Source organism: Symphalangus syndactylus, chromosome 3, assembly GCF_028878055.3.
Source record: "Symphalangus syndactylus isolate Jambi chromosome 3, NHGRI_mSymSyn1-v2.1_pri, whole genome shotgun sequence".
Classification (NCBI taxonomy): domain Eukaryota; kingdom Metazoa; phylum Chordata; class Mammalia; order Primates; family Hylobatidae; genus Symphalangus; species Symphalangus syndactylus.
In genome coordinates, this window is record NC_072425.2 from 104576395 (window position 1) to 104590267 (window position 13873).

A 13873-nucleotide genomic window follows, 5' to 3' on the forward strand; every position below is an offset into this window, starting at 1 on the left:
CACTGCAGACACATGGCAAAGGGAAGCCTTCGGTGCTTGGACCTCTGGTCACTACGGGAGGAAACGCGAGTGTGGTGGGACTGGCTCCAGGCACACAAGTGAAGGGCAAGAGAGATTGGAGTGAAGCCACAAAGCTACTTGGGTTCCTCCTTCTTCTCATTTGCCTTTTTCTGCTTCTGCTGCATGATCTCCTGAGTCCCTGGGGGTAGAGATGATAGGGCACTAGGGAGGTATCAGAGGGCAAAAAGAAAATGCAGGAGGATGAAGGGCACAAAAGAGAAGATAGAAGTGGATGGGACTAAGCTCAACATTTGGCTGCTGTACTCGCATCCTAGGAGAACAAGAGAAAGAGAGCTGAGGCTCAAAAGGCAATCAGTCTCCATCCTGCAGTTGCCCAAGAGGTCAGAAGTCTGGCCACACAGGCCCAAGGCTCTCTATTCTTACACCAGTAAGAAGTTTGGGAGAAGGGAGGAGAACCGGGAACAGCAAGGCGGGTCAGAAGCACTGGGCTGTCATAACCACAGCTGTATCTGAAATGGGAAGCTCCCTGCCCTTGCCCTGAAGGTCAGACTGGGGGATGCTCAGAAATCAGACTGTGTCCTAATTTTCTTTTGATCTCTGGATTCTGTTGCCTGCTCAATCCTGTGCTTTCTTTTCCTCTGAAGGACAGTGTCACATAATGGCTTAAATCATAGATTTGCACTCAAATTAGGGCTCTGCCACTTGCTAACTGTGTGACTTGGGGAAGTTACTCAACCGCTCTGTGCCTCAGTTTCCCCATCTGTAAAATGGGCATAACAGTGTCTACTCCTAGGGGCTGTTGAGAGTGTCAGTGAGCTAATGTTTGCAAAGCGTTAGAGTCATGTCAAAAGTTGTGGAATAGGGCCCAGGAGGGCTCACTCAAGTGAGATGGTGTGTCGTCTTTGAGATGAGCCTCCAGCTGTGCAGAGAGCCCCTTTCCTTTTCCTTTTTGTTTCCTTCTGGTTCTTGACTGTGCTTCAGTTAGATGAGGTTGATACATAGCAGAATTTTGGACAGGTAAGGCATATTTAATGGAAGCAACTTCTTCATTGTCCTTTCATTTTTGGCTTCATCTTCCTCTATATTTACTAAATTAGCTCCTCTCTCTCAGAAGCGTTTAACTTTTTATGGCATTATCTGGGCTTCAACGACTTGTGATCTCCTAAGTAGAGCCTTTCAGCGCTTTATAAATACGTCATATACTTTTTATATTCCTTTGTTCCCCATCGGGAACATACATCCCAGTCTTCAGAACAGCACAATCAGTTTTTATTCATTTAAGGAGCAGTAGTAATTTGACACTTGCTAATATGTAACAAATTATATTGGGCGTGGTAATTACAATTGCAGCTGGTTCTTAATTATACTGTAACCTTGATGCTTACAAAAATTGAGACTGAATTCAGCATAAAATACTGGAGAATAATATTCTGCACTAGGCATTTCTGCCTTCTACTGAGCCATGGGCATTTATGAACCATAATGCCAAATTAAAAAGAATTTATTTTAAATTGGTTATGGTTACAATGTTGTCCAGTGGCTCGATTCTTAAAGGTAGCTTTAAAGTCCCCCTTTTTGCTTGCTAAACTCTGGGAATATCCTCCAGGTATTATAATTAGTGTCTAAATAACCTGAGCTCAGGGGTCATTTCTGGCTGTGTGATCTACTAGTATTCACTTAAGACTCTTTAGTACCTCAGCTTCGTTGTTTGAAAAATGGGGATATTACTCACTCTTCCCCTTAAAGAGTTTTAATGATATAGTATTTAAATGAAATAAGATATAAAGTCATTAGCATAATGCCTGGCATAGAGTTAAGGACCCAGTAAAAGTTAGCTGGTCATTGTTATGGTTATAATTAACAATAAATGATCCGGCTCCAAAGACCGCCTCTGTGACCCTCAACTTTAGCAGAATTAGTGTATTAATTCTCCTGCCACTCTGCCTTGTGATAGCATGTATCATCATACATTTTGTACCAACCACTTGTCGATAAGTCAGCTTTCCCTGCTTGGGGCAGGGTTTCTGATTTATTGGGTGTTTTCTGCTCGATGCCTGGCCTGGGCCTGGTACACTATAGCCTTCCCATAGGTGATTGTGTTGCATGGATAAGCAAGTAGAGCATCACCATCTAAGGAGTGGTTGTTAGCTGGTTGGTGGGGTAGTTTGGCCCCCAAGGGGATTTCTTTTAGCAACCTCTGGAGACAGTTTTTTGGTTGTCGCAGCTTGTTGGGGAAGGGGTTGCTACTCACATCTAGCGGGTAGAGGTCAGCTTAATAACAATAATAGTAAAATCCAGAACTAGTATGTTTCAGGCTCTTTTGGCATAACAGAACCCAGCTAAAACACCACCATTCATTCTTAACTTATACTCTGCCTCTTAATATCAGAATTTTAATGATGATGGCTTTATAGTTTGTTTGTCTACAACAAAGCAGAGTGAAATCTAACATACATCACAACCTACTGAATCCTTCTGATAAACATCTCTAGTGCCTCTGAAATGACTTGCTGGTGTGGTTACCCAGTGGGTTAACATTTGTGGTGTCTGATACTTTATAAGTCAACTGTTGAGTGAAATGAAGTTTTGCCAGCTGATTACATAGAAATGTTGTGGTTTGAAGAATGCTTAACAGGGCATCTTGTCTTTATACTAATTTATATTTCAGTAACTTTTTCCATAATGACTGCTCTTCATTTATTAGGTCTTAGGGAAACTGTAGGATGAAGGATGAGTGACTCAGTGGTTTCAATAAAAAATTATTTTCTTAAGTTTGAGATACCTTTTTCTTCTTCCCAAGTTAATGGTAACTGTGGTTTTAGGGAATTCCAAACCTTCTTTTGCAGTTACTGATTGTATTGGTCAGGGCTCACTTGCAGAGAACAGAATCTACTCTAGCTGGTTTAAGCAGAGAGAGATTTATTACAGGGTATTAAATGGCTTACACAACTTGTTGGGAAGGTGAAGAAACAGACTTGAGGTTGAGCTCTAAAGAATGATATCTAGAGTCTCAAGCAGAGCAGTCCACCAAGACAGCAGTGACCTCCTGTGCAGTCACAATGCTGCCTGCCAAGTAGAGAGTGTTTTAGGACCATGTGGTCACTGACATGGGAGGGCAGGGGGTTGCCACAGGAAAACTAGACCCTTCCAGCAATGGTTCTTGCTTGGCAGAAACAGCAGAAGGTAACCCCCAACTCCCAAACATTTGCCAAATCTCACTCAATTTCATCTAATTGATGGCACATAGGCTGCATAGCAGCAAGGGAGTCTGGGAATTGTAGTTTTAGCCTTCTAGTGTCTCTAGGATAGGAAGATAAAGAAGGAGGTGGGCCCCAGCTTCTAAGTGGTTAGATTACACCCAAGAATGCTTTTCTTTGGGATTCAGGACCACCTAATGCACTATTTCCTCAGTTTCAAAAGACTAAGCAGGACTGTTTCTCCTTCTGTCTCCCTTTCCTGCTTGTCACTGCATGCTTATTTACATCCACCCACCCACACACACACCCAGAAGCTTGCTTTTGATGAGCTACGTCTTTGAGTTTGTATTTCTCATCTAAGGCAAATATTTACTTTATGATGGTAGAATTTTCAGTGTAAGTCTGTGCTTGTCTTGGCTTTCAGATGTTTCAGGTTTGGGAGGGTGACTGGGGAAGTATTGCCGAGGAAGGGCTGTGCTGTACAGTTGGTGACGTAGCAGCTGATGTTAGGCCTTGGGTTCTAATGCAGTTGTTCTCAGCCCACCCACACATCGTAATTTCTTGAGGGAGCTCTAAAGATACCCATTCTAAAAATTCTTATTTGATTGACCTTTGGTATGGTTTGGGTTTTGTAAAATCTAACAGTACCTCAGGGGACTTGAATATGCAGCGAGGATTGAGAACCTAAGACTTGTAATCAGTACAGTAAAATTGGACATTATCTAAAGCTGTGGTTCTTAAACTTTAACTGCATCAGGGTCACCTGGAGGGCTTGTTAAATCATAGGGGATTGCTGGGCCTCACCCAGTTTCTGATTCTGTGGGTCTGGGATAGGCGTGATAATTTGTATTTTTAAAAGTTCCCAGGTGATGCTGATGGTCTCCACACTTTGAGAGCCATTGATCTGAAGAGAGTTGCCTATTTTCATTGTAAATGTCAGATTTTTACTGACCTGAAAGACTTTATTCTATATTCAGCACTTCCGGAGCATCTACTTTGTTTCCTGATCTTTGCCAGAGCTGGGGATGATCTGAGGAGTAAGGTGCCCTCACAGACATGGTGGTCTCATATCTCTAGAGCCTCCCAGTGAAAGAGAGCTTTGCTTTCCTTTGCATTTTATTTTTCAAATTAACATTTCTTATTTTCATGTAGGTTTTCTTATATTCTTCACCACCATCCTCTGTTAGATCTGACAACTATTTTGAATACACCATTCTGTACCACTGTGATTTGTTAATGAGCCCGCAACTGTGGCTTGATTCCATTGTAAGAAAGTCTGTTTAAAAAATATTCCTACAGGTAGGAATATCTTTTCTGGTGACCGCTTACCTATGGCTGCTCTAACTCATATTAGAATGAGAGTGAATTCATTTGTCCTGAAAGATAACTTTCTTATTCTTCTTGCCATGTTCTCCCCCACCCCCTGCCTTTTTAAAAACACTAGTTCTTGAAATTGTGTTATTGTTTTTCTTTTTATTTCTAGGATGTACCTACCTAGTATGTGTTTTGCAAACGCTGTTGATGACTTACACAATTATAACCAGTGTTTATCTTGTCAAAAAGTTTTACATATTCAGTGATTCTGAAATTTTGCTCCTGTGGAGCATAGACTCATTGAATCGACCTGAAATTTCCATACTAAAGTTAAATAATGATAGACTTTTCCCCGTTTATGGAAGAAACTATGCATAGAGTTTTTCTGTTCCAACATTGCCCCTTCCTGGGCCAGACATGGTGGCTCATTCTTGTAAACCCAGCACTTTGGGAGGCCAAGATGGAAGGATCACTTGAGGCCAGGAGTTTGAGACTAGCTTGAGCAACATAGTGAGACTGTCTCTACAAAAAAATTAAAAAATTAGTAGGGCCTAGTGACACATGCATTTAGCCTCAGCTACTCAGGAGGCTGAGGTGGGAGGATTGTTGAGCCCAGGAGTGTGAGGCTGCAGTGAGCCATGATCGCACCACTGCACTCCAGCCTGAGTGACACAGTGAGACCCCCAACGAAAAAAAAACCCACCAAAACCCTCTCTTTTTCCCTTAAATTTGGAATCAGAGTAAAATGTTATCAAATTTCAACAAAATTCTTTATCCTGTTAGCAAATAATATTTCATAGTAATCTGTAAAGGACCCCTTTCTTCTTAGTGATTTACTCTGTATGTTTGAAAACCAGTTACTTGATTTAAAATTCTTGATATAAAATTTTTGTTTTAATGTCAGAATCTATTCTTACAAATGCAAATTCAGAAGAAGAATGATAAAGAAAATCAGGCAGTTATAACAATAGTAGCTGTAAATATTTACATGCTATTAATATATGAGAAAAAAATGTAACAGTGAAATTAAGCCTTCTGGAAACAATCTAAAGTTTGGTGACTCTTCTAAACCCCAAGAATGAACTAAGTCTAATAATTCCAGACTTCTAAAGCCCAAGAATGAACTAAGTCTAATAATTCCAAGCTTATGTGATGCAAAGTATGCATGCTGAGCAGCTGTTCTGAATTGACTTTAAAAGGGTGGCTAGATTTCTGTGGCTTCCTTTTTCCAGCTCATAGAACTTCCTGGGTATTGGTTTTGCCACCAGGTAGAATTCATTGAAATACACCTTCAGAAAACTGGTACATCTCATTGTAACTTTGCATTGTCTTCAATTAAGTTGTGTAAGTGTTCTTCATTCATAGCAATGACACTTAAGAAGATAGGAATGGGAGGTAGCAGTATAAATGGAAATTCCAAACAGCCATACAGCATTTGACTGGTGAATAATAGATGGAATTACTGTAGAGATGAGGCCCAGGAGGCTGGTAGTAATTTTTCTGAATCCATCCCCTGTTGAACCATACTTATCTATCCTTAAATAGAATGTACCAGGACCTGAGCCAAATTTTAGTGGGCCTCAGAGAAATCTTGTGGTGATCATTAACCATTTGCTGTACCTGGAGCTCTGGGTTGGGTGTAGGGTAGCTGAGATAATGTTGAGTTAGGATGGCCACAATGTTTATTTAGCGGTTTGGTGAGTGTGTTTGAAGACCCATGAGTTTCTTTCTCTTCTCTTTTGCTAATTTCTCCCTTCTAAATTATGAGCCAGTTTACCCATCATTTAGATTTCTTAAGGAGTAAACATGGTAGAACATAAACATCTTTGGATAAATAATACAAATAGTAATAGATACCATTTATTGAGCACTTTAATTGTGTGGCCCTTTTGGTGCTAAGCACTTTGTGTAATTATCTCATATTACTTTTCTAGCTGTCTAGGACTCCCCGTTTTATAAATGAGGAAAGTGAGGCTGACAGATCAGGGCCTCCAAGTCACATGGCCAGTGAGTTTATGAGGGTGGTCCTGCTCCCTATTTGAGGATGATCTGACACTAAGGCCATGTTCTTTTTTTTTTAAATGAAGATGGGGTGTCACTATGTTGCCCAGGCTGGTCTCAAACTCCTGGGCTCAAGTGATCCTCCCACCTTGGCCTCCCAAAGTGCTGGGATTATAGGTATGAGCCACCATTCCTGTAAGATCATGTCCTTAATCACAGCATTGGACAGACACTACACACTGTTAGGAGAAATTGGGAGAGTTTTGATTTTTAGGCTTGTACTGTATTGCCGTCATGTACCACATAAGGATGTTTTCGTCAGTGAAGGACTGCATATATGATGGTGGCCCCATAAATTATAATGGAGCTGCCCTGTACAGGTGTTCCACTTTTTATCTTTTAAAACCATATTTTTACCATACCTTTTCTATGTTTAGATACTCGTTTTACAGTTGCCTACAGTACTCAGTATAGTAACATGCTGTATAGATTTATAGCCTAGGAGCAATAGGCTATCTCATTTGCCTAGGTATGTAGTAGGCTACACCATCTAGGTTTGTATAAGTACACTATATGATGTTCACACAGTGATGAAATCACTTAACAATTCATTTTTCAGAATGTTATCCTGTTGTTAAGTGATGCATGACTGTATTATATTGCCAGCTAATGTAAGTTATCATCTCTTTGAAGCTGCCTGTAATGTGGGTCTGTAGGAAGGCCACTGCGGTAAGAGATGGAGTATTTGGGATCTGATCTCAGCTCAGAAAACATTTAGAAATGTCAGCACAGATTGGCACTTAATCTGACTTTTTGGGGGAAATAATTGATGCTTTCTAAGCTTTGGTTTCCTCTTCTGTAAAATTAGGGCAGTAATATCCATCCTATCTGACTCTTGATTTGCAATGAGAATCCAATGAGATAATAGTCATGCTTAGAAAACTGTAAATGTTAGGCAACATGCTTTATAAGTGTTGGGCCATTCTCTTTATTTTGATTTGTGTTCTCTGCCCTAGACCCTGAGAGGGTTACAAAGTGAACACTTTTTTTTCCCCCTTTGAGGTGTAGTTCTGATGGGGAGCACTGAATATACATTTCAGGATCCTTAAGCAGATATGTGCTATGAGAATTTAGGGCAGGGGAAGTTCACTCTGAAATAGCATTGCCCAGGGAAGACCTTACAAAGTTCATGGCATAAAGAATTAATTCTATTTTAAAGGATGTGGTATTTAGAGACAGCAAGAATACTTCATTTTGTGGAAAATTTATTTTGCTTTTAAGAGGAAAACAGTTAAGAACTTAGGGTGCCATATGCTTTTGAAAAAAGTGTTATGCACTTCCATGAGATGTGGGACTCTTACCATCAAGGAGGGGATTTTTCTGCTCTTAAAGTGGAGGATGGAGGCATTTTTATGCTGTCCCATCTTCTCTTGTGTTTGTCCTACCCTACCTTTCTCAGAATAGAGACCTGAGAGGAGGGAGCCCTCTCTGAAGCTTTTAGGGCAGCAGAGCCATTCATCTTAGGTTAACTAGCAGTACATTTTCTTCTCCTCTATTAAACAGCAGAGAACACTTACTAATTCAGGATTTTTTAAAAGATTAAAAATTCATGGCAGGGTGCAGTAGCTCATGCCTGTAATCCCAGCGTTTTGGGAGTCAGAGGTGGGCAGATCACCTGAGGTCACGAGTTGGAGACCAGCCTGGCCAACATGATAAAACCCCATCTGTACTAAAAATAAAAAATTAGCAGGCCATGGTGGTGCATGCCTGTAATCCCAACTACTTGGGAGGCTGAGGCAGGGGAATCGTTTGAACCTGGGAGGCTGAGGTTGCAGTGAGCTGAGATTGCATCATTGCACTCCAGCCTGGGCAACAAGAGTGAAACTCCATCTCAAAAAAAGAAAAAAAGTATTACAAATTCTTAGAAATAGCCTTGGTGGTTACAAGCACTCAGCTGAAATGAAGAGTTATCAGTCTTGCTTTGGGAAACAAGGTGACCAACCATCTGGTTTCAGAAACACTACTCCCATTCTAGTGATTAGTTAATAAAATTATTCCTGACATCGGAGAGCCTAGGAGCTCAGGCAGTTCCATATTTAGAGACAGAGAACTCATTGTCCAAAGATCTCAGAACAGCCTTCGCTAGCTCACAGAAGGGATTTAGGACAATTTGCATAAGTCTCCCTGTGGATAGCAACATGGGTCCAGTGTTGGGTGGTTCCAGGAACCTCTCCTTGGCTTCATCATGGGGTGACTCTGTGCTTGGTGAGAACCCAGTCTCATGACGTTTTTTGCTAGCAGGATTGGGTGTTGGGACATTGAATAAACCCACTGTTTGGTTCCACATAAGGGCTCTTTTGTGTTGGCCTGGGGAAGCCATGTTCAAGTTTGTCTTGCTTTTCCCCAGCGATGTTTTTGGACTTTGTGGCCTGGAGAATTAAGCACAACACCCATTCTGAGCTAATCTGTCAATTTTTGCTCTTCAAAGGTAACCACAGCCACTTGTATTTCTAAAATATGTAGAATAATATCATACCTTTGGAGACTTATGATTTATTAATTAAAAACTGAGGAGAGGAGGAGAGGTTCTTTGGCATGCCCAGGTAGTGAGGTATACATGCCTGTTCATGGTGAAACAGTGAGTAGTAACTCCCTTGAGTTAATATGATTTCCCTAGTTCACTGACTTCTTTAAGAAATATGTTCTCTTGGCTGGGCATGATGGCTCACGCCTGTAATCTTAGCACTTTGGGAGGCTGAGGCGGGCAGATCACTTGAGGTCAGGAGTTTGAGACCAGCCTGGCCAACATGGTGAAACCCTATCTCTACTAAAAATACATAAATTAGCTGGGAGTGGTAGTACACGCCTGCAATCCCTGCTACTCAGAAGGCTGAGGCAGGAGAATTGTTTGAACCTGGGAGGCGGAGGTTGCAGTGAGCCGAGATTGCACCACTGCACTCCAGCCTGGGCAACAGAGAGAGACTCTGTCTCAAAAAAAAAAAAAAAAAAAAAAAGAAATATGTTCTCTTGCATAGTTGACAAACATTTGTATACTTAAATTCTCCTGTGAAAGGGCATGGTTTACACTGGATTATAAGTAAAAAATGCCAGGTGTTTGCAATGTTTCACCTTTTCTTTTTAAGAAATGATATACATTCAACATTAGCTATTAAGAGCTTTTGCTACTGGTTCCTTGCATCACATTTTATCATTTTAGAAGCTACATAAGGAGTCTAATTTAAAATGGGAAGGGGGCATAGTTTATGCACTGGGGCAACATGGTATTTAAGTACAAAAATGAAATGCACTGATTTTTAATCTGAGATTTATTTTCCTTTAGTCGGCTAGCTTGATTTCTCAGCTTTGTTGTAATAACATAAACATTTTTATGTTTATTTATAGGTGGCTTTAACCAAGAGAGCAGAGCCAGCTGAGCTTAGAACAATATTTTTGAAGGTCAGTATAAAGGAATGTATTTTGTTTCTCGTTTAATTTGTGTTCTATAACTTTTAAAGATGATTTTCAAACAGCTCTTTATTTCACTGTCGTATTTTAAAAAAATCCCAAAGTGTCAGCCCATCACGATGGCTCACGCCTGTAATCCCAGCACTTTGGGAGGCGGAGGCAGGCGGATCCCCTGAGGTCAGGAGTTTGAGACCAGCCTGGCCAACATGGTGAAACTCCATCTTTACTAAAAGTACAAAAACTAGCCAGGTGTGGTGGCACGTGCCTGTAATCCCGGCTACTCAGGAGGCTGAGGCGGGAGAATCGCTTGAACCTGGGAGGCGGAGGTTGCAGTGAGCTGAGATCGTGCCACTGCACTCCAGCCTGGGCGACAGAGCAAGACTGTCTCAAGAAAAAAAAAAAAGAAAATCCCAACATGTCTTAAGAGGGGAGAGCCTTACAAATACATCTGCTTTTTAAAATGTAGGCGACTGTGATGACAACATGGTTTATATTTTAATTTCTTTTATCTCATGTGGTGTAAGGTATGTGAATAAAAGCAGTTGCTGGAGTACTGAGTTTTGCAACCCATTTACCTTTCCAGGATTGACCCGTATAGCTTTTTCTCCTAGGAAGTTTAAAGCTCATTGTAAACATCTCAGTAATCCTTCACTCATCCATGGGACTATCCTGTCTCTCCCTGGTAGAAGCCTATTGTTGTTGTTATCATCATCATTATCATCACTTTATGATGATTGCGGTATCCTGAGAGGAGGCTCCAGTATGGATAATAGTGGATACTAGAGCACAACAGACACCATGGAAGTTTGTGTCTTATACTGGCATCTTACATTTCCACCTGTTTTGTGATAATGGGCAGTGAATGATTAATAGAATAAAAGTCTGTCTCAGGTTCCAGACACTGAAAAACCTTTATGTTATTCAGCGGAAATTAAAGTACTCAGAAAAGAAAAGGCCACTTTTGTAAGATCATATATATACACATATTTTTTATATATATATATATACACACACATATTATATATATATACACACATATTTTTTATATATATATATATATATATATATATATATATATATATATATATATATGTCTTTCTAAACATTATGAAAAGGCAGCTGAGTTGTATGGAAAGAGGACCAGGGTGTCAACTGAGAAATTTGATGTGTACTGAATATGGTGTAGAAAGGTATTAAATCTATGAGCCTCTCTTTCCTCATTACAATGTGTTGCTATTAAAACTAATTGAGACATAAAGGACTTTGGACATGGACAGGATATTTGATATTAAGGAATTGGTATTAATTGATGTTTAGGCTGATAATATTCTCATTATGGGAAATACAGAGTCTATGTTTTAGAGATATACACTGAAACATTTACAGATGAGACTACCATTTCTGAGATTTGCTTTTAAATAATCCAGTTTTGTTGGGTTGAGGAAAATGAGTAGGCAGTATGATGATAACTTTTGAAATTGGGAAATGGAATATTGGGTTTATTATACTGTTCTCTCTACTTTGTGTATGTTTGAAAAATTTTCTTTTCTTTTTTTTTTTTTTTTGAGACAGAGTTTCACTCCTGTTGCCCAGGCTGGAGTGCAGTGGCGCTTTCTCAGCTCACTGCAACCTCCACCTCTCGGGTTCAAGTGATTTTCAGGCTCCCGAGCAGCTGGGATTACAGGCATGTGCCACCACACCGGGCTAATTTTGTGTTTTTAGTAGAGACGGGGTTTCACCATTTTGATCAGGCTGGTTTTGAACTCCTGACCTCAGGTGATCTGCACGCCTTGGCTTCCCAAAGTGCTGGGATTACAGGTGTGAGCCACCACACCCGGCCTGAACATTTTCATAATAAAACATTTTTTAAAATTGTAACGATTCAGTGAGGTAACTTACATGAAAGGTGTCCTGCATCTGGTATGTGTTACATATTGATTCAGTAAATGCTTGAAATTAAGTAATGATTTAAGTAAAGGAGAAATAAAGACTCCAAAAGAAAATGAATTAAAAGCAGGGATAGTTTTGTGGCGAGGAAAAAAAAGGACACATTTGTAAGGAGATTTGGATTATACATAAAAAATCAGGATTCTGGACACCTGTAATCCCAGTGAGAGGCTGAGGCAGGAGGATGGCTTGAGTCTAGGAATTTGAGGCTTCAGTGAGCTATGAATGTGCCACCACACTCCAGCCTGGATGACAGAGTGAGACCCTGTCTCTTAAAAACAAAGCAAGATTCTTTATAAATTTGTTTTTAGCCCAGAAATACAGTGTAGAGTTACTTTTTTTGTTGTTGTTTTTTTTTTGTTTTTTTTGAGACGGAGTCTCACTGTGTCTCCCAGGCTGGAGTGCAGGTTGCTCTATATCAGCTCACTGCAACCTCCATCTCCCGGGTTCAAGTGATTCTCATGCCTCAGCCTTCCGAGTAGCTGGGATTATAGTCATGCACCACCATGCCTGGTTAATTTTTGTATTTTTATTTTATTATTATTTTTTCTTATACTTTAAGTTCTAGGGTACATGTGCACAACGTGCAGGTTTGTTACATGTGTATACATGAGCCATGTTGGTGTGCTGCACCCATTAACTCATCATTTACATTAGGTATATCTCCTAATGCTTTCCCTCCCCCCTCTCTCCACCCCACAACAGGCCCTGGTGTGTGATGTTCCCCTTCCTGTGTCCAAGTGTTCTCATTGTTCAATTCCCACCTATGAGTGAGAACATGTGGTGTTTGTTTTTTTGTTCTTGTGATAGTTTGCTGAGAATGATGGTTTCGAGCTTCATCCATGTGCCTGCAAAGGACATTAACTCATCCTTTTTTATGGCTGCATAGTATTCCATGGTGTATATGTGCCACATTTTCTTAATCCAGTCTATCATTGTTGGACATTTGGGTTAGTTCCAAGTCTTTGCTATTGTGAATAGTGCCGCAATAAACATACATGTGCATGTGCCTTTATAGCAGCATGATTTATATCCTTTGGGTATATACCCAGTAATGGGATTGCTGGGTCAAATGGTATTTCTACTTCTAGATCCTTGAGGAATCGCCACACTGTCTTTCACAATGGTTGAACTAGTTTACACTCCCACCAACAGTGTAAAAGTGTTCCTGTGTCTCCACATCCTCTCCAGCACCTGTTGTTTCCTGACTTTTTAATGATCATCATTCTAACTGGTGTGAGATGGTATCTCATTGTGGTTTTGATTTTCATTTCTCTGATGGCCAGTGATGATGAGCATTTTCTCATGTGTCTGTTGGCTGCATAAATGTCTTCTTTTGAGAAGTGTCTGTTCATATCCTTTGCCCACTTGTTGATAGGGTTGTTTGTTTTTTTCTTGTGAGTTTGTTTGAGTTCTTTGTAGGTTCTGGATATTAGCCCTTTGTCAGATGAGTAGATTGCAAAAATTTTCTCCCATTCTGTAGGTTGCCTGTTCACTCTGATGGTAGTTTCTTTTGCTGTGCAGAAGCTCTTTAGTTTAATTAGATCCCATTTGTCAATTTTGACTTTTGTTGCCATTGCTTTTGGTCTTTTAGACATGAAATCCTTGCCCATGCCTGTGTCCTGAATGGTATTGCCTAGGTTTTCTTCAAGGGTTTTTATGGTTTTAGGTCTAACATTTTAGTCTTTAATCCATCTTGAATTAATTTTTGTATAAGGTTTAAGGAAGGGATCCAGTTTCAGCTTTCTACATATGGCTAGCCAGTTTTCCCAGCACCATTTATTAAATAGGGAATCCTTTCCCCATTTCTTGTTTTTGTCAGGTTTGTCAAAGATCATATGATTGTAGATGTGTGGTATTATTTCTGAGGCCTCTGTTCTGTTCCATTGGTCTATATCTCTGTTTTGGTACCAGTACCATGCTGTTTT

The 13873-nt window shown here is 40.2% G+C and overlaps 1 protein-coding gene across 5 annotated transcripts in view; it reads left to right on the forward strand.

Annotated features, from left to right (window-relative positions):
• The window catches only part of SLC25A13 (solute carrier family 25 member 13), a 205230-nt gene that overhangs the window by 15750 nt on the left and 175607 nt on the right, over positions 1–13873 (forward strand). For all 5 annotated transcript variants that reach the window (XM_055272642.2, XM_055272640.2, XM_063634731.1 and 2 more), the window contains one exon: positions 9936–9989. In XM_055272642.2, coding sequence (XP_055128617.1) covers positions 9936–9989 — 54 coding nt within the window. The remainder of the gene's footprint in view (positions 1–9935; positions 9990–13873) is intronic.